A 25,289-nucleotide genomic window follows, 5' to 3' on the forward strand; every position below is an offset into this window, starting at 1 on the left:
ATCTGCAACAAAACTTACATTTCTGCTGCCATAACTAACTCAAAATTTTTGATATTTTCATTAACTTGACTGATTAAACTTTATGTGAATAAACTTTGACATTACCTGTAAAAAAAAAAAGTAACATAAAAGAGTACAGACAGATTAAAGGAGTAAAATTGATTTTTAATAAGCCACATAAAGATGGAATATCCACAAAGTCTGGATTAAGTATATTACTGGTTTTCTTTGAATTTTTTGACTGCAGAGAGACATTTGATTCTGGGGGCTATTAGGTTAAACCAACATAAAGGTATCTTGACTTCAAAATTTTCCTTTGGAAAAGAGTTTCTGTTTTTGTTTCCACAGAAGAACCTATGAATTCCTTTCAGGCTAATGTGGTTTGCTGGAACAAGACCCCCAGATAGGTCTCAGTGAACCCCAAAAAATACTTGGGCCAATAAACAGCAGGAAGCAGTTTGAGGAAACAGCACCCAAATCCCAAAACGATTGTTTATAAATGTTTATTTTCATTTTAAAAGGGTTGGTTATAAATGATTAATGATCAGTTTCTAAAAATGAAATAAGGGGAATATGATATAGAGATGAATAATTTTCATTGGCATGGATATAGGTCTTTTGATACAAATTTAAGGTTGATTTTGTGAGATATATATATATATATATTTCTGCTCTTACTAAGGTATGTTTATACAGCTCTTTAAAATATATATATGCTTAAAATTATAGATTAATAGTCATTTATAATAGTCAAACTTGTAGTCATACTAGCTAGGTTTTCTAGATATACAGAGATATATTTCAGTTAGATAATCTTCAACACTTCAAAGACCTACAGAATATGGCATTTAAAATGTAAGAATTTAGACTTTTGACAATGAGACATGTCTGCTTCTGACAGCACCAATTACTTCAGAGAAGTTAATGGGCATTAAAGAAACTCATTTTGAAGTTTGCCTTCTATGTGACAAGGCTAGCCATTTGGAGCAAGAAACTGTTCTTACCTGGACTGCTTGGTGGTATGTCGTATGAACTGGACAAGCAGGACCCACAGAGAACTACTGAAATTCCTGAAAGATGGAATTCAGGGTTTCTGCTTCACACCATTATAAGGCAGAACAGATCTTCAGATTTCCTGCTTCATGGAAAAGTGTGCTGGATACTATGGGCTTGTAGGCTAAAGATGGATGACCCAACATTACAGAAGAACTTTGGATGACTGTCCAGGCAGCAAGATGTCCGTCAATTCTAGAGTTTTGGAAGTTGCTTACAATGTGCTTCCTGTTTACTTAGGTAATACTATATCCTTCTGGGGTCTTTGATAGAATTGAAGACTAAATAGTTACAGTTTTCCTTAGTTATGATAAAAGATAAATTATGTGAAACTTTAGATTCACAAAATATATTGTAACTGTAATTCTTGCTTGATACCTGTTTTGTTATATATAATTTTGTTTTGTTGAAGATAAAACCTTCCTTTTTATTTAGACAGAAAAGGGGAGATGATGTAGGATTCCTCTCTGTATGTTGTGAATATGTTTTATTAATATTGATTAATAAAGAAGCTACTTCGGCCTATGTCAAGGCAAAATATAGAAGGGCTATAGAGAGATAGTATGTGGAGTGAAGGAGATGCCATGTAGCTACCAAAGGAGACAGATTTTGGATTTACCAGTAAGCCACAGCCTCGTGGTGATACACAAATTAATAGAAATGGATTAAGTTAAGATGTAAGAGTTAAGCCGGGTGGTTGGTGGCACATGCCTTTAATCCCAGCACTTGGGAGGCAGAAGCAGGCAGATCTCTGTGAGTTCGAAGCCAGCCTGGTCTACAAGAGCTAGTTCCAGAACAGGAACCAAAAAAGCTACGAGAAACCCTGTCTCGAAAAAAAAAATGTAAGAGTTAGGTAATAAGAAGCCTGAACTAATAGGCCAAGCAGTGTTGTAATTAATATAGTTTCTTGTGATTATTTGGGTCTGGGTGGCTGGGAATGAAAGAGCAGTCACCATTTACATTTATTTATTAAAACACAAATAATATACTACTATAGTTAGTAGTTCTACAGTATCCTGTTAAGAACTATTGTTAAACCTCTTTTATCAAATGGTTAATTCTTCCATATAATCTGCATATCCTTGTGCATACTCTTAACCACTTCTAGTTACTTACACTCTCTAATACAATGTAAAGACTGTAAATTGTTCTTTGACTATACTTTTTAGGAAATAATGACAAGAAAAGTTTGTATATATTTGAATTCAGCATAGATGCAATATTTCTAATACTTTGATTCAGGCGAATATGAGTGTAGATCTCACAGATCTGGAAAGATGAGTGTAATTCTGATAAATACACCAGTTGTTTTTTTTTTTAAGATATATAATGTATACAGTGTTCTGCCTGCATACCAGAAGAGGGCACCAGATCTCATTATAGATGGTTGTGAACCACCATGTGGTTGCTGGGAATTGAAGTCAGGACCTCTGAAAGAGCAGCCAGTACTCTTAAACCCTGAGCCATCTCTCCAGCCCCCTGGTTTGTTATGTTTTAAATGTTTCTTTGGACAGATTTTAGTGCACTTTGATAAGATTTGTAACTGAAAGGTAAGTTCCCAACTGGACCAGGACTACATATTTGAGAAAGTTGTGGTATCCAAAATTTTATCAGCTATAAGACTAGGATTGTTTAATTCTTATTCAAATTGTCACTAACTTCCCCTTAAATTATCTGAATAATCTAAAGGATAGGTTCTTTTAGCAGATTTCTGTTTTTCATTCTGTGAAATCAGGACCAGTTATAATATTATGATATAGATGCATTTAGAGTAGGGATGGATAAGAAGTAAAATAGTATTTCAAATGGGATTCAAACAAAAGGAATTGGCTTTGTTCCTCTTCTATATAATGTACTTTTCATTATTGTCTCCTAATATCAATGTCTTTGTAGAAATGACGCTTGGAAACATACCAAAGAGAAACTTGGGGCCTAGAGAGAGAGCTCAGTGGTTTAGAACCCTTGTTTCTCTTACAGACTCCAGGTTCATTTCCTAGCACCAACTTGGAGACAGACCCACAACCCTCTATAACTCCAGTGTCAGGGTGATGTTAACACCCTCTTCTAACCTCTGAGGGCACGGCATATACACATGGTGCACATGCTTACGTACAGACTCAACACGCATACATATAACTCCAAGAGAAAATAATTTTAAAAAAAAACTTGCCTACCTACATTGTTATATAAAATCAGGGTTTGGGAAGTTGTTATTTATATTCTGACTGGTTGGTTTGGTGGCTACATTTTTGTTTATGTTATGGGTTGGTTTGTTTGCTTATTTGTCTTTTAGGTTTTTTGAGACAAGGTATCACCATGGCCCTGAACTCATGATTGACATGCCTCTGCATGGAGATTACAGGCATGACTATACCCAACTAAAGCTACTAATTTATAGACAGTTTAATACTTGCAGTAGATTCTATAGATAAAACAAGAGACTGCTATGAATTCTAGAAGCTCTGCTCTGTGGTTAGGTAAAGCATATTTTGATCTATCTGTCCTCATGACAAGTTTTCTGCCATGTGTTTTCAGGACTCTCAGATGTCAGAAGTGGCCAGCAGAGAGCTCCATGCACAAGCACAAGAACGGCTTCAGCACTATTTTATGGGAAGGGCCATAGAAGAAAGAGCCCAGCAGCACAGAGAAGCTCTGATGGCTCAGATCAGCACCAATATTGAACAGTTGATGAGTATGCTCTGCTTCCTTCTGTTTTATAGAAGATGTGACATGCAAGAGATGTGACATCCAAAATCTGTAGAAGGATGATGCCACACACAAATAGTCTTTATCCCAGCCCTCAGAAAATCTTACATCATCCCAGTTTTCAATGATATGTACTCTGTAGTTTCTGTTTGTGCTTGTTTATAAACTCGGATATTTCAGCTTCATCAAAATTACTAATTTCAAAGATGTTGTGTCCTACTAGCCACATTCTGTGCTGTAGTCCCCAAAGCCTTCTTTTAATTTTTCCATATTTTAGAAGAAGACAATGACAGTAGTTACAGTACAGCACACTTATAGAACATTTATAACTTTTAATAACATGCCTTTTCCAAAGTTTCCATCTTTAGCCAACAAAATTTATTCTTTTGTTTTAAGCCTGGAAGTTGCCAAGGGTTTGGGGTTGTTGCTGCCACTCACAACTGCAACTTTTGGCTAGAAACCTTCCTTCATAGTTAGCAGTGACAACACATTCAGAGTTGAAACCCTGTCCTGTTCCTGACTGGACATGGGCCCCAGCTGTGTTGTTTCTAGGCTGCTGCTTGCCTGGCACACTTCTACTAACCATTTACTTTCTGTTTGCTGTAGAGGCACCAAGTCTGAAGGAAGCAGAAGGAAAGGAACCTGAGCATTTCCTAAGTAGATCTAGGCCTGTGGCAGCCAAGGCCAAACAGGCCCATCTCACCACCCTGAAGCACATACAAGCACCTTGGTGGAAGAAGCTTGGAGAAGAACCAGGTGATGAGATTGATGTTCCAAAGGATGATCTTAATATAGAATTAGGAACTCTATTTATTGGTGGAACAAAACCCCCCTAGAAGAGGATAACTGTGAAATTAGCAATCTTACTTTTTAGGAGATTGCTAGTTTTGCCTCTGGCATGCTGGTAGAGCTACCAGTGGCTTTCCAGAGGATGTTCTTCATGTAACACTTGGAAGCAACAAACAGAGCATTGGCTACCTCGGTCCAGGTTCTTTCCCCTTTCTGTATACCCTGTCTCTCTCTATTCCCAAACAGATTTGTGGGCTTTATTGTGGGACAGAACTCAGTGTGAAATTCTATTGTTGACATGAAATATGAAATTTCTTTCATTTCTGTTTTCTCACTAAAGGTTGTTTTTTTTTTTAAATAAATATTGTGTTTCTGAAAAACCTGTCAGGTTTACTTCAACTTTTCACATTTGTTATTCAGAATTTCCATTATTATTATTATTACTACCGTTTAGAAAAAGGCAGTTAGTTAAAGGACATTTCATTATCTGAAAAAAACAGAGAAGCAGCAGAGGGAAACAGTAGGTTATAGTTTATATATTGTAGTAAAAATAATGTATTTTTAAATTATTTTTATTTGCATCAGTGTTTTGTCAGCATGTTTGTCTGTGTGAGGGTGCTGGATTCCTTGGAACCAGAGTTAGAAAAAGTTTGTGAGTTGCCATATGGATGTTGTGAACTGAAACTGGGTCCTTTGGAAGAGCAGCCAGTCTTAATCACTGAGTGTCTCTCTAGTCCCTCCCTCCCCCTAAAAAATAATGCATTTTTTAAAGCTGAGTCTCACTATGTAGCTCTAGCTAACCTTTAATTCACAAGACCAGGCTGGCCTATACTCACAGAGTTCTACCTGCATCTACCTCCCAATACTGGGACTAGAGACATGCCACCATGCTTAGCTATATTTCCTTTTAGAAGTGATAATGGAAAATAAGTTCAATTACTGGGTTTTGTTTGGTTTGGTTTCCTTTTTCTTTCTTTTCTTTTCTTTTTTTTTTTTTTTTTTTTTTGAGTATGAGAGTGGAGGTCAGTGTGTAAAATCCAGAAAATAGTGTCAGATTCCACCAGAGTTCAAGTTACAGGGGGCTGTGAGACACCAGACAGTGATATTCAGAACCCGACTTGGGTCCTCTGCAAGAGCAAGTGCTCTTAACGACTCAACTGTCTCCAACCTCTTACGCTGTTTTTCAATAAAATAACATTTAGTTGGCCACTTTTTCTAATCTATAAGATCATATGACTCATTGGTATAGATTATACTTGTGGTATATATGGCATACATATATGTGATATACTTACATGCAACTTATATATTTGACAAATATTTGAATAAGTTTTAAGTTGAAGATACATCTAGAAATACATCTGGATAACAAACAATGCCATAGGAAAGTTTTGGGATGTCTGTATTTGGCATAAAAGAAGATGAAGGGGGGCTTTGAGAAAATAACGGTCAAGGGGAAACAGAATAGAGTAAGAGTAAAAAGACTGTCTTTTAAAAACTGTTTATTCTTTCATTCCTATATTATGCAATGCATTTTGATCATGAACACCCTCACTTTTTTATCCCCCTCCCAGACCCTCTAAAAACTCGAGCGACCCCCAGCTGTCTTTAAAAACAACAAAACCACTGAGTTTAATTAGGGTTGCCTTATGTGCATGGGTGAGAGACTGTGTTTACTGAATCATGTAATACTAATGGTGACATCCCTGAAAAATATTGACTCCCTTCCCCAACAGGCATTAACTGCAAGCAGCTATTTAGCTAGGAGTGAGGCCTCACGTGCTCCTCCATCCATCCTGGACTATTGACAAGTTTGAGTGATGTTATGCAAGTTACCGTAGCTACCAGTTATTCATGTATGCAGCAGCCATGTCATGTCCAGAAAGCAGCTTTTAAAGGCACTTCTTCACATCCAATTTTTAAATTCTTCCTGCCTCCTCTTCTGTGCTGTTCTCTAAGCCATGCTGGTTGGGAGTGAGACTGATGTCCTTTTCAAGGCTGAGCACTTGATGGTTCGTTATTCTCAGTCCTTTGACTAGTTACAAATTTCTGCATTCACCTTTGCTCATGGCAAAAAGAAACATCACTAATCAGTAGGTATACACATATTTACAAGTCAATGTGGAAACATGTCCATTCAGCAAAATAATAGACGTTCCTTCCTAGTGTCTATACCTTCCCAGCTAAGGACTTTTGGACAAGACTTACAATACCAGACATGAATTCCCTTTTGTAGAGCCTGCCTGATATCCAACCAGATAAGGTTCACCACTGAGCACCTTATGTGGCAGGCCAGTATTGTTGCATGCAACGTCCACTGTAGGCTAAGACCAATGATAACTTTTCTCCTCAGAAGCTTTAGGCATACTTTAGCCACTTTCCAGGTCAGTCCCAGATTGATTTCTTTGTCCTGTAATGAAAGTGTATATGTTCTACAATACAGTTTCACCGTCTAGTTCTCGTGGACAACCAAGCACAACTGCAGTAGCTTGGATTTTCTGGGTTTCTGAGCCCTTCTTGGCTAATAACTCATATGGAGCTAGCAATCCCAGACCTAGCACTGGGATTTGTCGAAGAACCCATGAACATGTGAAGAGCATAGTCCACCCATACAAAGCATCTCTGTTCAAACTCCATTTTAGAAAACCAGTATATTTTAAAATTAGCTTGGGCAGTGGTGGCGCATGCCTTTAATCCCAGCACTCAGGAGGCAGAGGTAGGCGGATCTCTGTGAGTTTGAGGCCAGCCTGGTCTACAAGAGCTAGTTCCAGGACAGGCTCCAAAGCTAGAGAAACCCTGTCTGGGAAGAAAAAGAAAGAAAGGAATGAAGAAAGAAAGGAAGAAAGAAGATAAAATTAGCTTACAAAGTAGTAGTTTCCATTAGGCTTTCCATAAATCTGTTTTGGTTAGCTGCCTCCTAACCCCTTCCCTAAAAATCTCCATTCCCACCGGGCAGTGGTGGCTCACGCCTTTAATCCCAGCACTCGAGAGGCAGAGGCAGGCGGATCTCTGTGAGTTCGAGACCAGCTGGTCTACAAGAGCTAGTTCCAGGACAGGCTCCAAAACCACAGAGAAACCCTGCCTCGAAAAACCAAAAGAAAAAAAAATAGGACTTTTTTTTTTTGCCCTCAACTTTTTCTCATTATATATTGAATTAAGGGAAATGGTCATTCTTTTTTAAAATAATGATTATCATTGGGTATGATGTGTGTATATGACTTCCACAACACATGTGGAGGTCAGAGGACAACTTTTGTTTCTTTCCTTTTGCCTTCATATAGATTCCAGGGATCAAACTTGAATCATCACATTTGTATGGCAAGGGCTTTTCCAATGAAACCATCTCATGGACCCAAACTAATCACTCTCTGAGAGACACCTGAGTGATAAAAACTTCTTCAGTTTCAGAATAATATTCAAATGTCTTTGCATAAAATGAAACACCAGATTATATAGGCAACATGTTCCTTGCCTATTGGTTCATATCACCTTTGTCAAATATCTCAGTCAATCCACACATGGTGCTGAAACCTACCCCCACTGGTATTCACTCTCACTTGGTGGCAATTCCTAATTATTTGCTTTCTGGAGAGACAATGGAGACACAGACTGACTAACTGCAGACTGGCCTGGAATTCCATTTGTAAATCAAACTGGTTTCAAAATCAGAGATCTGCCTGCCTGTCTCCCAAGTGTTGGGATTAAAGGCTTGGATTAAAGTCAAGTGTCACCATTTGCCTCCCAGTCAATCTCTCAGAGTCAGTGTGCTTCAGTTGGGTTGCGTTTTAAACCATTTCCATCCTTCAATGATGTTTGAAGGAGCTTTTAAGGAGCTCAGCTCAGCCCCAACCTCTCCGTGTTTCCTCATTCCATTCCCTTTGTATTCACTGCAGTTCTCTGGGAATGACCAGTCTGGACCCACCCAAGAGTAGGTGGGGCCATGCCTGCTAGATAACTTTATAACTTCTGCAAGGAGAGATATTAAAACTGAAAGATCTAAGGCGAAATGTAGGTATGTGAACCAAGAGATAAAATTCAACTCTTATCCTGGCTCTGACCCTCCCCAAAACACCTTGTACAAACCAGTGTTTTGAGGTTTATTGTATTGCATTTAAATTAAAGATAGTCATACATAATATTGCTTCAAGGGACATTTAGTACCCCTGCATACTATTCTGGGACCTGGAGATACAACTGAGATCAAAAGAGACAAAAACCTCAGGATTTCTTATAATAAACTGTGATAAGGCAATAAGATAGTTACGTTTGGTGGCAAATAAATATAGTAAATATACAACTTTAAATAAGCAGCTAAAAGATGTCTTACCGAGCTACTATTTGAGCCTTGAGATTGTGTGATCATTAGGATGAGATTGCAAATATAGTGGGCTAGCTGAGTGCTTGGTATATAATGAAATTCCACAAATTCATAGTAACATTCTTACGAAGAATGTCTGAAATCTTTAGGAGTTGGCTAGGTTTCTGCATCATCCGCCGCCGGCCGGCCGGCCGGCCAGCCGGCCGGCCTTTTAGAGAGAAGGAGCACTTGATGAGTGCTATCTGTCTCTTGGAGGTCCTCACTGACTCTTCCCAGAGCCTGAGCCCTTAAATCTCTGTCTGCCCCAGCTAAAGCGCCACTTTCCAACTCTTCACTGTCTCTTATTCTCACATCCTGAGCAATACCAGCAAAGGATGCCTTGTGACGTCAGGTTGTAGTCCGACTGTTGCTAAATTGCTGTTGTCTTTCACTAGCCGTGTCTCTGGTTCTCATTTTTTCATCACAAAGTTAAAAAGGTTCTCACACAAATCACAATACTAGCAGCTGGTGTCCCTAGTCCAAAATCTCAAAAGCCTGGGCCATAGTCTTCAGCTGGAACAGTAGCAGTTAAGAAATTAGCGTAAACCGGAACTCCCAAACTACAGAGCAAACACCTGATCTTTGCAGAATACCCACCCTCTCGGCATTGCCCGGCCTTCTTGGATCTTCTTCCGGGTCACACCCCAACACATAATCATCCCTCAGGCCTCTCCTACTGAGAATCCGTTGGTTCCCTCTTTGAGGAAGTGGAAGGTTTTAGGGCATTGATTGGTGTCAGCCGTTGTGACGCGATAGGTTACAAACAAGGCGTGCCTGGTCGCCATAGTAACGGTCCGTTCGCAGTTCCAATAGGCCAACGTCTCAGTCCCGTCTTCCGTCCCACGGAGAGTGGTTGTGTCCCAGGGGCGCGGCGGCGGAGGCGCTGAGTTTGGGATTCCCGAGCTGACGTGGCTTAGGTCGAGCGGGGGGCGGCCGGCGTTGCCGGTGGCGCCCACCTGCAGGTGAGTGTGGTCGGCAGGCTTCGCAGGGAGCTCGGCATCGGCCCCGCCGCGGACCGCTGGCCAGGGGACACCGGGCAGCGGCGCTCAGCCGGCCGCCCCGCCCCTCGGGGCTCCGCCGCCGTCACCTGCCCGGCCTAGGTGGCTGCCCGGTGCCCTCCGCCGCCATACGCGGCCCGGGACAGACACCCCGGCGGCCGGCAGGGTCGTTACTACCCGGGGGAGCCCCGGAGGCTGGCGAGCCGGTCAGTTCTGCGTGCACGGCCCTGTGTCCGAGCGGCCGGTGGCAGCCAGCCTGGGCACGCAGCCGAGGACGCGGAGGGAGCCTGCCTCAGCCCTGAGCTCGGGCCCTGAACAAACTTTGTGCCCCGCGGGGGCGGCGGGACTCAGACTAGGCAAAGGGCAACGCTGTTGCCGCAGCCGGAGGCCCACGCGTGATCGTGCTGGTGCTAACGGGCTGGGAAGATGAGGAGGGAGAGTTGATCCAGGAGTCAGAGGTGTTCGCAGGAGAAGGAACCTCGAAGGGAGTTCTGGAGGAAAAACCTGGGGTTGTCTGTGTGGGGTGTGTTTGTCGCTGCGCCTCAGGAATGCGAATGCGAATGCGAGCCGGAGGGTGAGCCCTAGGCGACTGGAGAAAGTATTTGCCTGGTTTATTTAAAGCGCTGCAGTTGGTCTGTGGAGAGAGGACCGTGTGAGGCTGGGACAGATATTTAAAATCATGGATAATAAACACGTTCACTTTGGGACATAGTTGGAAGTTCTCCAAGCACACTAAGGACGACTTTCCAGATTTGAGCATCGTGACAGCGGAAGTTTCTAACAGTGTAGAGTCCTTTCCAGATACATGAGTTAATAAGGGTTGGATGGTCAGAATGGCTGTAAAGGCTCAAGTTCCGGAAATGTTCTGTTAGAAAAAGTAAGACGGTTTGGAATTGGTAGGGGGGGAAATGGAAAATAACTGAAAAGTTTCATGGGCTGAAAGTGTACCCAAATGGTAGAACGCTTGCCTCCAGGAGGCCCCGGCTTGAAGCGATGTGTGTTCATAACACTGCTTTTACTTCCTTGATCCTGGAAAGACCGTTTGATGCTTCCTTCTTAGCTCCAGTTACATTTGACTACGCTGTTCCTGAACAATTTTAATTGCATATGCTATAGGTAAAACACTTTGAGCCTACTTCTAAGTGTATTTATTTTATGTTTATTGAATATATCTTACGTTTATTTTAGTGTGAATACCTCTGTAAATATGCCACATATGTTTATAAAAATATAAAATACAAATTAAGAGAATTAAAAAATAAAAAATATGGCCCAACTCAACAGACTTTGAAGATCACATAGAAGATTCTTCCTTGTTTCTCCAGACGACTGTCGGCATTTCTGAGGATTCCCACGCTTTCGTGGTGTGGACTTTTTATTCTACTGTAATATGGCCAGCCCTTCCTAAAAATAATGATCTTTAGGTTTCCTTTTTAACTTTTTCACCTCTCCTTTCCTGCTGCCCCCACCCATTTTGAGTAAAGATACTACCCTCGTTTATAAAACATCATTAACTTTTCTTGGTTACATATCAGGAATAAGTTATCTGTGAGACTTCTGATTATTACATACCATCTGTTATTAACAACCCTGTGGAAGGCAGACTGGGCTGCCTAAGACCCCCTCCCCCTTTAAGAACGGGGAATCAAACCCAGAGTCGAATGCTTGCTAGGCAACCCCTCTGTTGCTAAGGTACACCTCCCCCACCCCTCAGTTTAGTTATTTTAGGTTCTGTTATATGTGCTTTTGATCAAAGGAAGTTCAAAACCAAAGGGTGTAATAATGTAAAGCCCAGTTCTACCTTCTTACCTCTGTCACCTTTCCCCCACTCCAGAAATCAGCCAGGTAAATAATTTGCTCCTAAGAGACGTTCTGACTGCTAAAGCACATATGTAATAATACTTCCCCTCAAGTGAGTCATAATACATCTTTTTGCCACTTAATATTATACATCATCTCTCATCTTAATGTCTGAAACATAAAGGGCTCAAAAATAAAGCTTGCTGAGTATTCCTATGCTAACAGTAGGAAATTCATCGCGGTGAAACTTCACCTCATGCACAAATGTTTAAAAATACTGTGTAAAATTGCCTTCAGTCTCTGTGTGTTAAATATATATGGACTGTAAATGATTTCTGTGTTTAAACTTGGGTCCTGCTCCCAAGATGGCTCTTTATATGTGTACAAATATCCCAGAGTCCAAAATATTTCAAAGTGTGAACGAAGAATTTTGATACAGCAATTCAATCTATATAAAAACCATTTTCAGTAAACACGAGCTTTGAACACACCACCCTACTCTGGCAGGCAGCTCTATAGCATTCCCTTGGACAAATATAGGAAGTACAGTTAGCAGTCCTCCCTGGAGGGCATGGAGATTGTTTCTAGTCAGGAGCAGCCAAACACTCTTTGTGTCTGTGATCTCATGTCTGTGTGAGCTTATATGAGGAAAAATAATAAACTATTTAAGGGCTTACGCCTATGAGTCATCAGTTTGGCTTATGGACTTACTACTCAGCAAAGTAAGGTCGCTACATCGCTATTAACAAGGTGCTTTCCCCTGCATCCCTGTTTTTATCCTGGATGAAGAATGTAAGGTGAGAACGTTACTCAGAAAACGCGATGCTTTTGTGTGTCTCCACCATCTTAAAATTAGGGCTATTGTTAGTATATCTTTTTATCTTGAAAGTTTAAACTTTTTGGGGTAAAATCAGTTAAACAATGAGGATAAATAAGTCTATTTAAAGGCTGGAAATTGCTTGATTGGCAGTGCTTGTGTCTGAATGCTGTAGTTACCATTTATTTCTAATTGAATAGAAATCAGTTTTTGTATTATGGAATGTTATCTTTCTAATAACATTTTCTAATTGTAAATGAATCACCTAATAAATAATTTTCTTAGCTGTAGTAGTAACCCAGTCCTATTAACTCTAACCCAGTTGTGGGCCACTTTGAAAATTAAGAAATCAAAACCACTGAGATGCAATCAAATATGCATGATATAAATTTGGGGAGTGACCCAGTGATATTCTGTGGGCACATGATTCAAATTCCAAAGCAAGTGTTGCAGGAGTGTGTGCACACAGGATACCCTTCTGTATGATTATTAGTGATGCAGGAGTGTGTGCACACAGGATACACTTCTGCTGTATGATTATTAGTGATGCAGGAGTGTGCACACAGGATACACTTCTGCTGTATGATTATTAGTGATGCAGGAGTGTGCACACAGGATACCCTTCTGCTGTATGATTATTAGTGATGCAGGAGTGTGCACACAGGATACCCTTCTGCTGTATGATTATTAGTGATGCAGGAGTGTGCACACAGGATACACTTCTGCTGTATGATTATTAGTGATGCAGGAGTGTGCACACAGGATACCCTTCTGCTGTATGATTATTAGTGATGCAGGAGTGTGCACACAGGATACACTTCTGTATGATTATTAGTGATGCAGGAGTGTGCACACAGGATACCCTTCTGCTGTATGATTATTAGTGATGCAGGAGTGTGTGCACACAGGATACACTTCTGTATGATTATTAGTGATGCAGGAGTGTGCACACAGGATACACTCTGCTGTATGATTATTAGTGATGCAGGAGTGTGTGCACACAGGATACCCTTCTGTTATATGATTATTAGTGATGCAGGAGTGTGCACACAGGATACCCTTCTGCTGTATGATTATTAGTGATGCAGGAGTGTGCACACAGGATACACTTCTGTATGATTATTAGTGATGCAGGAGTGTGCACACACAGGATACACTCTGCTGTATGATTGTTAGTGATGCAGGAGTGTGCACACAGGATACCCTTCTGCTGTATGATTATTAGTGATGCAGGAGTGTGCACACAGGATACACTTCTGTATGATTATTAGTGATGCAGGAGTGTGCACACACAGGATACACTCTGCTGTATGATTATTAGTGATGCAGGAGTGTGCACACAGGATACACTTCTGTTATATGATTATTAGTGATGCAGGAGTGTGTGCACACAGGATACACTCTGCTGTATGATTGTTAGTGATGCAGGAGTGTGCACACAGGATACCCTTCTGCTCTATGATTATTAGTGATGCAGGAGTGTGCACACAGGATACCCTTCTGCTGTATGATTATTAGTGATACAGGAGTGTGCACACAGGATACACTTCTGCTCTATGATTATTAGTGATCAGGAGTGTGTGCACAGGATACACTTCTGCTGTATGATTATTAGTGATGCAGGAGTGTGCGCACACAATACACTTCTGTATGATTATTAGTGATGCAGGAGTGTGCACACACAATACACTTCTGCTCTATGATTATTAGTGATGCAGGAGTGTGCACACACTATACACTTCTGCTCTATGTTTATTTGGCTTATATTCTTGTGCATGTTGTACTGTGTTTCCTGTGGTTGGGAACGTGCCATCTATTTCCTTAATTTTTATTTCCTAGTGAAGTACTACATACCAAATACTTTGTGGGTTTTTTTTTTTTGTCTGTTTGTCTGTTTTTGATTTTTCAAGACAGGGTTTTTCTGTGTAACCCTAGCTGTCTTGGAATGAGATCTTGTAGACCAGGCTAGCCTTGAACTCATAGAGATCTGCCTGCCTCTGACTCCCAAGTGGTATGATTAAAAGCGTGCACCACCACTGCCTGGCTCATATTTTTAAAATAATAATTGTCAATAGACAGTGAAGAAGGCTTTGAGAAAATGAGTTATTTTTATTTTTGTTTCTGCTTTAACTTTTATTTGTATGACTTTTTGCCCACATGTGTATCTTTGCATTTTGTGTGTGCCTGGTGTCCCTAGAGTCTAAAAGAGGGTGCCAGATCCCCTGGAACTAGAGTTACAGGTGGTTGTGGGTGCTAGGAATCAAACCCAGGTCCTCTGGAAGAGCAGCCAGTGATGTTAACCACTGAGCCATCTCTCCAGCCCCAGGCGTTTGATTTGAATCCATAGCGCTGCTCCCTGTAGGTGTCAGGTCTTGTGGCAGGGAGTGTGTGGTGAGCCTGGCGAGCTTGGTTTTATTTGCTATTTTATAGAAGCTTAGCCTTACATGGAGGTCTGTTTTAGTTTTCTGTTTGTGATTCTGGTGCTTTATAAAATGATAGCAGTCCACTTTCCTCGTGTGAATTTATTAGCACAGTGTTTTCCGTCTGCTGATCCTTGCGGGTGTATTTGCCGTTTGTATTTTACTACGAGCCCCATAGAGAGGGATCACCATCCTGCTCCATTTAGCTTTCCTGCCCTTGGATTCCTAGCCTTTGAGCTGTAGCTCTCGGCTGCGTGAAAGATGCCCTCCCAGATGCATGCTTTAGTTGCAGCTATAGATCCCGCTCCAGAGACAGGAATTGCATCAGTTGTCTTAAACTGACCCTTCTTAGTCTTCATCTTAAGGCAGAGGAACTGACGCTGACCAGGTAAAGCGACCTCAGAATACAATGTGATGAAGCCGTTGTGTGCTGAGCTGGAAAGATGTTACTCTCTCCAGATCGGCATCCCCCTCCCATCAGCTTCTGGGATTTCTTTTTCAGTCAGTCCATCTTATCTTTTAATGATAGTGTGCAAAATATTTAAGGTCTTGTGCTCCGGGTGCTGCGCTCTAATGTGCTCTGTCTTTACGTTTCTCTAAAGAAATTCTGGCTTAAAAACAATTGAGGAGCCGGGCGATGGTGGCGCACGCCTTCAATCCCAGCACTCGGGAGGCAGAGGCAGGCGGATCTCTGTGAGTTCGAGACCAGCCTGGTCTACAGAGCTAGTTCCAGGATAGGCTCCAAAGCCACAGAGAAACCCTGTCTCGAAAAAACCAAAAAAAAAAAAAAAACAAAAAAAACAAAAAACAGTTGAGGAATTCTCTGCCTGAGATTCCAGTACCTTTCTCATTAATCCAAAAAGTAGCACCACCACAGCCCAAGCTACTTAGAGAAAGAAGTAAGTGTGGGTGGAGCCAGCAGGGCTGCAGTACAGATGGAGCTGGGGATTGGCTGGGGAACCGGAACTGAGAGTGATGGAGAGCAGCCAACAAGGTAAGTGTTTCTAGGTCAGGGTGTGTGACAAAGCCTGGCTTAAGTCTAGAAACTCCTTTATGAATATGCTGATCACCCCGAGTTGATTACCACCCAGTGCATGCCTGAATCTCACCATCATATACCTTATGGACTGTGCAGATATGTGTCAATAAAAATAAGAACTAAAGTTTCCTTTTGGGGGTCTCTAAACATTATTTAGCAGTTTCTGTTAATTTTCTTTAAATAAACACTTCTCATTGATAAAACACAGATAAAGGAAACCACACTATAAAATATATAGTTACATAAGTTACTGTAACAAATATAACTTGGTTGACCATTCTAGAACATTCTAGAAGCCCTTCTTTGTGCTTTCCTTTTGGTCCTATTATCCGTTTGGGAATCTTACTTGATCCGTCTTCCGGCTTTTCCTTACAACCGTCTGTTGAGAAGCATGGGTCCTGCGGCTGTGGAGTTGGACACTCCGCAGGAGTGCACATGGGTTATGTAGTCCTGTGTGTTCCTCTGTCCTCTGTGTTTTCTGCAGATGTAGCAGATGGTGGCCTGAGTTTCTATCCTTTCCGCAGGAGTGCACATGGGTTATGTAGTCCTGTGTGTTCCTCTGTCCTCTGTGTTTTCTGCAGATGTAGCAGATGGTGGCCTGAGTTTCTATCCTTTGGCAAGACTCTAGAAGGTGGTTATCGTCTTTCATCAGGACGTTCATAAAGTCTGGACTTCGCTTTATTATCAGCTGTTGACTGATCAGTGGCTAGATACCTTGATCAGGGCCTGAAAATGTTAGAACAGTTGTTTCTTTCTGAATAATTTTGAGGGAAGGTGGTGCACACTTGTGTGTGTGTGTGTGTGTGTGTGTGTGTGTGTGTGTGTGTGTGTGTGTGTGTGTGTAAGGCCAGAGGTCAACCCTGGGTGACCTTGGGAGTCCTCCACCCTTGTTCTTTTGAGACAGGGTCTCCCTGGGACCTGTGCAGGTCAGATAAGTGAGCCTGGCTGTCCAGGGAGTCTCGGATCTTGCCTCCATGTCTTTGGTGCTAGGATTCCAAGTGTGCTGCCGGACCTGGCAGTCTGTGTGCCGTTCCCTCATCTACTGTGCTCCACACACTGATTAGTGAACAAACGGCAGTTGGCGCTGCACTTTGCTTGGTTTGTTGCACACCTGTGGCTACACCTGTGTCCTCTTGAACGGACACCGCTGAAGCCACATTTGGTGGTGGTCGTTGATTTTGACCGTTGCTATGTCAACTTGGGGGTTGATAGGAAACTTGATTATACAGGGACTTTTTATTGTTGGGCGAGGCAGTGTTTTGTTCAGGTTGCAGGCAGGTTTTTGCTGTTCCTCTCCTTGCTTTGCTCTTATCTGGGGATCTAAGAAGCACACAAACATTCCTGCTTCCCTGCCGATTGCCATCTTCTGAGTCCATCAGTCAGTTGTTCGCTTGTTCCCAAGAGTGGCATGTAAAATGTAAAGATGAATGATAAGTTATATTCTGATAAGTTATAGTCTAGTGTGAATTTCTTTAGATTTATACAGATCTTTATGGAAGATTACTGATGGTGTTCATTCCTTTATTAAAATTAATCTTAGATGGCTGCGAGTGTGGATTAGCAGTAGAGTGTCTACACAGCATGCACAGGCCCTGAATCCTCAGCATAGGGGCTTTGGGGCAGCTCTTCTGAGCACAGCCTTTGTTTTATGGGTTTAATTTTCTGTTTACTGATTTCTGCTCTGGGCTTTATCTCCTTTTCTCTGCTTATGTTGTCTTTTATTCCTTTTTCTAATTCTGCGCAGAACAAGCGTAGGATACTGATTTCAGTCATTTCCTGCTGTAAATGTTTATACTCCACATTGGATAGTGACTCTCCACTGACACCACACGGTTTGTCAGGAAAACTACAGGAAAGAACGGGGTTCAGGGAGCACATGAAAAGGGAAATTTTCTTAGGGTTTCATTGAAAATCAGAAAAGGATCAATCTGGGAGAAGGAAAACTTAAGATTTTTGTTTATCAATGAAAACATAGGGCATTAAAGACTGCCCTTGAGACATACTTAACGATGACATACTTGTATTTAAAGATTGTGTTCTTGCATTTTATTATTCCGACTGATCCTGGTGATGGTGCATACAATAAGGCTCCCGAGCAGAACAGGGTGTGGCTACACCATGCACACAGCTGGCTGCACCCCGAATCCAGTGACAGTCCCTCCTCTCGCAGAGATGATATGGGTACTGATGTCTAGCTGCACCTGTCTGCTTACTTGCCCTCCAGCAGCCTGTATCTGTTTTTACTGATTGTTGCATTTTCTTTCTATTTCACTCGCAGAGATGCTGAACCGATTATCAGGATTAGCAAATGTTGTTTTACATGAATTATCAGGATATAATGCTGACCAGAATATGACAGCTCCCTTAGAAGCTGTGAGTAACTTTGTCCAGATCGAGTAACAAGACCTCTTCTGTGTGTTCTTCTGAGGAGAATACCTTAGGCTAGAGGGATGTGAGCAGCCTCCCTCGTGCAAAGTAGAAGTGATGTTTAAGGAAACCACTGCCACTCTGTAAATGATCCTCTGCTAAGGACTATTAGTCTGAGAGCTGTGGGAACAGAAACCAAGAGTAGATGAGCTGGGAAAGATGGGTCTCTGTTGTCTGCTTAGCCAGTTTAGTACCAAACTGTCTTAAGAAGTTATTGTTAACATCTTCCTCCTCCCCGTCCTCCTCCCTTCTTCCTCCTTAGGGACACAGCTCCTGTTCCACGGGAAAGTGTAAAGAGTAAATGAGGCTGGAGCACCATTTTTGTTTGAAAACCTCTGTTTATTTCTATAAAGTTGTCTGCCTTTCTTGTAGTTCGCATTGTATTTTCCAACCCTTAAGGATTCAAAAGAAGTCCATTAACTTTTTCAAAGACAAGCAGCAAGCTAGATAGTTAAGGGCTTTTTTTTTTAATTTTCAAATAACTTACTTTATTTTGTTTGAGACAGGGTCTCATGTATCCCAGGCTGGTCTCCAACTTGCTCTGTAGCTAGCCAAAGATGACCTTAGACTCCTGGTCTCTCAACCTCTGCCTTCGGAGTGTTGGGCCCGAGGTGTGCACTGTCATCCATGACAGCTGATGCAGGACCAGGAACTGAAGCCAGGCCTTGTGCACGCGTGGCCTTCGCTCCACCAGCTGAGCCACCTCTCCAGCCCTCTAATTTTAAATTTTGAGTTCTCCCACTTAATACTATGTAATCCATGCCTTCCTTTATTTTCCTCTTGGATAAAATTAGAATAATAAAAGTTCTGGGGCTGGAGAGATGGCTCAGCAGTTAAGAGCATCAGCTACTCTTTCAGAGGTCCTAAGTTTTCAATCTCCTTGGTAGCTCACAATTGTCTGTAATAGGATTTGGTGCCCTCTTCTGGCCTGCAGGTGTACATACACGGTACTCATATATAAGAGAAATAAATCAAGTTTTAAAACAAATCCTCTAAGTTAGACAAAAACACTATATTGTAAAGGCAAGGATAACTGCTGTGGAATTAGTCAGGGCTCAGTTTCAAAAGAGAGGAGTTGGCCAGTGATTGAGGTGAGGATGGAGCAGTCCCTGCGGGGAGTTGCTGCCTTTCCCTTGTGCATTATTTTTATTGCTTTCTGTCTAAATCCCAGGAACCACACCAGGAATCTAGCATGGAATCGAATAACAGCACTCAAGATGATGTTCTGGAACGCCTGGCTGAAGCCGAGAAGTTAGTGGTGGAGCTGAAAGACATCATCAGCCAGAAGGACGCTCAGCTCCAGCAGAAGGACGAAGCTCTGCAGGTATTGTCGTTTGCTGTTTGCTGAGCATTTGAGAAAAACAGGTTGTCCACTTAGAGCGTTAGCCCTGCTTCTTATTCCTAAGTGCCTTATCTCGCTGCCTGCCGCGAGTAAGTTGTGTGCTAGGTAAACTCGTTTATTGTCTTCATTGCTCTCCGGCAGGAGGAGCGTAAAGCTGCTGATAACAAAATTAAAAAAATAAAACTTCATGCAAAAGCGAAATTGACTTCTTTGAACAAACACCTCGAAGAAATGAAGGCACAAGGAGGGGCTGCTTCGCCTACCGAACCTCAGCCCGCGGAGCCGCTCTCCAAGGTACGGGAACTGGATAGAGACTGGGTGTCCTCTGAGCCAGGAGCCCTACCACAGCACATCTGCAGCGGGGAGATGAGACAGAAGCGCTGCCCTTCCCTCCGAGCCTGTGGTTTGCTTGGAACGAAGGCCACACTGGGCCAACAAAGGCAGACGGAAATGTGGGCCTGAGTTGGCAGGTGTTACCCAGACTCCCAGTGAGACTCTCAAAGGGCTGACGGGAAGACATGAGTCCTGGAGTGAGACAGAGAGGAGAAACATATACTTTGTGGATGAGTTTGATTATTGGTTAGAACATTAAAAACTGTGATCTCTAAGGTTTCGACCCTGCTCTGAAATCCTTTTATTGCTTAACCAGTAGAGAATATTCTCTGTTTCTATAAGTGGATAATGGTTCATTGATGTTTTATGAACTATGAGCTGAGTTGCCTGGCTCACCCTGGTGTCCCTGTAAGGAGGCCGGCAAGGTTTACAGAGCAGCATCTAGTCGGGATGCAGAGGGACTAAAGCTGTCTTTAGAGGAGTGTGGTATTGTTCCAGGTGTCCTCTTGGCCTTTCTGTTCGGAGCCACACTCGGGTATCTATGCAGAGAGCAGGGACCGCCAGGTTTTGGGGGCATTTGTGCAGATTACACTGGTGCTGCTGGGCCACTGTGGCCTCGACTGCCCCTGCCCCCTGTATTACATTATCAGAAATATTCGTTCTGAGGGGAGTTTTTCAAGTTCTGAGCCACAGCCCTTGAGGGCACTTGTTACCTCCCAGTGCCCTGCTTAGCCTTGCCTTTCAGGGACATTGCTGTTCCTTGTCTGCCCTGGGGATATGGCTCAGGAGAAGAGCACCTATGCAGTGTGAATAAGGCCCTAGGTTTAGCCCCTCCTACAGCAGGGGCACGAGAAGGAGGGGAATAGAATTGGGTTGCTTAGCATTGCAAAGTTGGTTTTAAAAGCAAGTAATTTCTTTGTTTGAATTCTTTTCCTCCTCTATGGTTCCTATGGCAACTCTCTTCTCTGGCTGTGGTGGCAGGCACTAACCCTTTCCTTTTTATGTTGATTCTTTCAGACTTCACCTGAGTCGTGTTGTTAGATTTTTTATTTTTCCATTTTATACTCTGCATTTCACTCTAGCTTACTACCCAGGCCTTAGACGTGCCAGCATCTTCTATCATCATTCCCTTTCCATGTTCAATAAATGATGTCCAGCCGTTCCAGTCCTCTCCAGCTGTCAGTCACAGCAGCCCTGTAACCATGTGTGCCATGGTGTGCTTAGCGCAGCATGCATGTGTGCATGTGTGAGGCAGGGGCATGGACAGACAGCGACAGACAGAGAAGGGTATCAGAGACAAGAAGAGGGTGTGACAGATCCCTCGAAGCCGGAGGGACAGGTGTTTGTGGGTTCTAGGATCCAAACCCTAGTCCTCGCGGTTGTAGAACAAGCTTTCTTAAACTCAGCTAACTTCCCAGCCCAAAACTGATGGCTTTTTGTTAGTTTCTTATTCTTGCTTCTATTATTGTTTAATTTTGTTGTGGTGGTTGCTTGGTTGGTTTTATTGTTTGTTTGATACAGGTCAGGCTTTCTATGTAGTTCTGACTCTTCTGGGGATTCTAAACCAGGATGGCTTCTAACTAAGAGAGATCCTCCTGCTTCTGGCTCCTGAGTGCTTCTATCACTTCGGTGAAGCTATAATTAAATGTCTCTAAAAGGCAAATAGTGTAAAAGATAAAATATATATTAATTATACCTCTTAAGTAAGCAACTTCAATCTTTGCAATTTTCAGCATGATAAGAATTCCACAGAAGAAGAGATGAAAGTAGAAGAGATAAAACGTGAACTCCAGGAGAAGGAGAAATTAATTAGCCATTTGCAAGCCCAGCTTCACCAGGCGCAGTCAGAACAAGCCGTGAAGGTAGGAGTGAGTCATCTCGTTATTATAGCTTAACAGATCACTACCAGCCAACGGATATCCACTGTCAATGCCTCTTTCTAGACAATCAGTAGCGATCTCCCATCAGCTGGTCCCTCCCTGCCCCCCCTCCCTTACTTCCACGTCTACTCATTCATTAGAGTTTGCATGTGTGTGTGACCTTCTCCATTGGTATTTGCACATACTCAGTGTATTCTTTCATATATGGATCATGTGTTCTCAGAAACTCTTGAATTGCATGATTCACAGCATTTGATCAGCGCCGATGCTTCCATTTTCTTCCTAGTAGGTTTCTGTTAACCTTTATTTTTGGTTGTGTATTATTTTTTTACCAATTTTGATTAATAGTTTTTAGATTTATCCTTTTTCTTATTTAACTCAAGGCATTTTGTTTTGTGTTTGGCTTTCTCTTCTGAAATGAGTTTTCTTTATATCAACCTCATGAATTTTATTACTTTTTTTAAATTTTCTGATTCTAATTTTCTTTTCCTGTCCCGTACATTTTTCTTGAACATGTTTATCTCTGAAATAAGTTACAATTTCTTTCAGCATATTGTTCTGCTCCTTATTCTTCATGATTTTTGTTCTTGTTTTTGAGGCAAGGCCTCAGATTGTAGCCCAGTTTTACCTTGAACTTGTGGCAGTCCTCCTGTCTCAGCCTCTTGAGTGCTGGAATTATAGGCATGAGCCACCATGCCTGACTTTTTAATGATATTATGTAATTGTTCATTCATTTTCTGTGTGGATGTTTTTGCTTGCATGGATGTATATGTACCGTACTGCATACCCAGAGGTCAGACGAGGACATCAGATCCTCTGGAACTGGACTTACAGATAGCTGTGGGTGCTGGGACCGAACCTGGATCCTTTCACAAGAGCAGCAAGTGCTAGTTGCCAACGAATCTTTGCTAAGCCTTTATCTATACAGATCACATATGGGAATCTTTTCTGTGGGCGACCTGCATTTACCCATGATCAAAGAATGGGAAGTGATGTGGGAGTGATTTCTTATTAATAAAGAAACTGCCTAGACCCATTTGATAAGCCAACCTTTAGGTAGGCGGAGAAAACAGAACAGAATGCTGGGAGAAAGAAGCTGAGTCAGAGAGCCGCCATGATTCTCCCACTCCAGGCAGATGCAGGTTAAGATCATTCCTGGTAAGCCAGCTCGTGGGCTACACAGATTATTAGAAATGGGTTAGGTCAATATGTAAGAGCTAGCTAATAAGAAACTGAAACTAATGGGTCAGGCAATGTTTAAAAGAATACAGTTTCCATGTAATTATTTCGGGGCATAAGCTAGCCATGCGGGCGGCCGGGTGCCAGGGATGCAGCCCCGCCACTCCTATTACAACAGGGAAGTATTGCTTCTCTTCTAATGCTGGCTGCCATGTATTCCTACAAATACTTCTTAGTTACCTTGGATTTTTTTCCTATTCCACAGGACCATCAAATGTAGCTCTATTGCTGTCTCCTTTTTATTTTACAGTCTTTAATGTCAAGAAAATCCTAATTTTCATAGTTTGCCCTTAACTTGTTTAGTCCAAGGTTTGTAGGATAGTTTCTTACATATTGTTGATATTGTTCATGTTTTTCTGCTCACTAATTGGTCTGTCTCTTTGCTATGCTAACTTTCAAAGTAATTGAAAAACATATTGCTATTGCTTCTGTCTTCCTCTGAAAAATTTGGGCAATTCAATGATACTTTAAAAATTAGCAAATGAAATTCGTTTTTGCGTTAAAGTGGAAATTAGAGGGAAATATGGTAGGTATTCAAAGCAAATGAGAAAGTCAAAAGAACTAAGAATGCCAAAACCATTGCTTAAGGAAATATTTTCCCCTTCAGTTGGATAAGAGTTCAGCAGAGATGGAGGAGTTTGTCCTGATGAAGCAGCAGCTTCAAGAAAAGGAAGAAGTCATTAGCACTTTGCGGACTCAGCTGAGCCAGACACAGGCAGAGCAAGCTGCACAGGTAGGATGATGGCGCCTCCATTAGGATAAAATCCATGGGGTCCAGAATGGTGCAGGTGGCAAGTCAATCCCAGCAGTCACTTGAAAAGCTTGGTAGATGCAAGTATGGTAGATAGGATATTAAAGCCAAGCCTAGGAAAGTGTGGTAGAAAAAGCTAGAAGTATGGTAAGCAGTTCATATCTTAGTAGGAAACACCAGAACCCCTCAAAAAATGCCATTTATGTTGGTGAACTTGCCATAGCTTTATGATGGCTGTTTTTATTCCTTAGGTCCAGATACTCCATTTTAATAGCACGCAGAGATTGTGTATCTTAGGAATGAGCTCGTAGCTGAACTCAAAGGAAACAGATAAAACAAAAGAAATAAAATTATTAGCTCCATTCTTTTCTGATTAAAATCTTGTTAGGAAGATACATCTTAACCTTCAAGTTACTTACTGAACATAGACTAAAGAAGTGGAGAGGGTATGAAGCCCCTTGCTAATGACTCTAGTATGCAGCGTTCTTCTTCATGGTCATTCTGAAGCCAGAGCCAGCCTGTTTGCGCCGGCTCCCTCAACTCTGTTTTTCTCAGTTTCCCGTAGTTCTCCTTTGAGGATGCTTTTGTAACATGCCACATTTTCATCCTTGGAGGTCTTTGCACACAACACGCAGCTGACCTTAGCCATCAGACATATTAATAACAGAGGTGTCTTCCATGTAGGAATGGCCAGCGGTTGGGCCCACAGAATTATATACCCAGAAATTGATAATCTTATCCTATCAGCTTCTGTTGGAGCTTTCATGCTTCTTACATAGTGTAGGATAGGAAAATGTTACACTTTTTTTTTATTCTTTTAAGTTACTTAAAACAAAGGCAACCAAGGTATATAAATATGTTAACAGCTCCATTGGGGAGAAGCTACTCCAAACAAGATGCCAAAGGCCAAGTGTGGTAATACAAGCCATTGCCCTAGCATTCAGAAGACTGAGGTGTGCAGATCATGGGTTTAACACCATTGTTGGCTACATGGCAAGTTCCAGGCTAGTCCAGGCTACACAGTGAGACCTATCTCAAAAAATAAAATTGATAAAAGTAGCATTAACTTTAAGTATTTTGTGAACATGATAGTTATAGAAACTTATATAGAAAAAAGAAGGGATTTAAACAGAACCCTGAGAGCTAGGCAACACTCTAGATAAGCCGCGTTCTTGTGGGGAGACAGAGAGAAGCCCTGAGAGCTAGGTAACACTCTAGACAAGCCGCATTCTTGTGGGGAGACAGAGAGGAACCCTGAGAGCTAGGTAACACTCTAGACAAGCCGCATTCTTGTGGGGAAGACAGAGAGGAACCCTGAGAGCTAGGTAACACTCTAGA

General features: G+C 42.0%; 2 protein-coding genes across 11 annotated transcripts in view; both read left to right on the forward strand.

The window, feature by feature from the left end:
* Positions 1–4,928, forward strand: part of Iqcb1 (IQ motif containing B1) — a 57,841-nt gene extending 52,913 nt beyond the window's left edge. For both annotated transcript variants that reach the window (XM_075964899.1, XM_075964909.1), the window contains exons 14-15: positions 3,589–3,745; positions 4,366–4,928. In XM_075964899.1, the coding sequence (XP_075821014.1) occupies positions 3,589–3,745; positions 4,366–4,595 (387 nt within the window). In that variant the 3' untranslated portion in view covers positions 4,596–4,928. The remainder of the gene's footprint in view (positions 1–3,588; positions 3,746–4,365) is intronic.
* Positions 4,929–9,724: 4,796 nt separating this feature from the next.
* Golgb1 (golgin B1) overlaps positions 9,725–25,289 on the forward strand; it is a 61,071-nt gene continuing 45,506 nt past the window's right edge. For 3 of the 9 annotated variants that reach the window (XM_075964943.1, XM_075964954.1, XM_075964974.1), the window contains exons 1-6: positions 9,731–9,867; positions 18,258–18,352; positions 19,578–19,730; positions 19,890–20,042; positions 21,815–21,943; positions 23,808–23,933. In XM_075964943.1, the coding sequence (XP_075821058.1) occupies positions 18,260–18,352; positions 19,578–19,730; positions 19,890–20,042; positions 21,815–21,943; positions 23,808–23,933 (654 nt within the window). In that variant the 5' untranslated portion in view covers positions 9,731–9,867; positions 18,258–18,259. Of the gene's footprint in view, positions 9,868–18,257; positions 18,353–19,577; positions 19,731–19,889; positions 20,043–21,814; positions 21,944–23,807; positions 23,934–25,289 lie in introns of all 9 variants that reach the window. The other 6 variants (XM_075964983.1, XM_075964991.1, XM_075965009.1 and 3 more) reach the window with 3 other exon arrangements.

This window comes from Microtus pennsylvanicus, chromosome 1 (genome assembly GCF_037038515.1).
Source record: "Microtus pennsylvanicus isolate mMicPen1 chromosome 1, mMicPen1.hap1, whole genome shotgun sequence".
NCBI lineage: Eukaryota > Metazoa > Chordata > Mammalia > Rodentia > Cricetidae > Microtus > Microtus pennsylvanicus.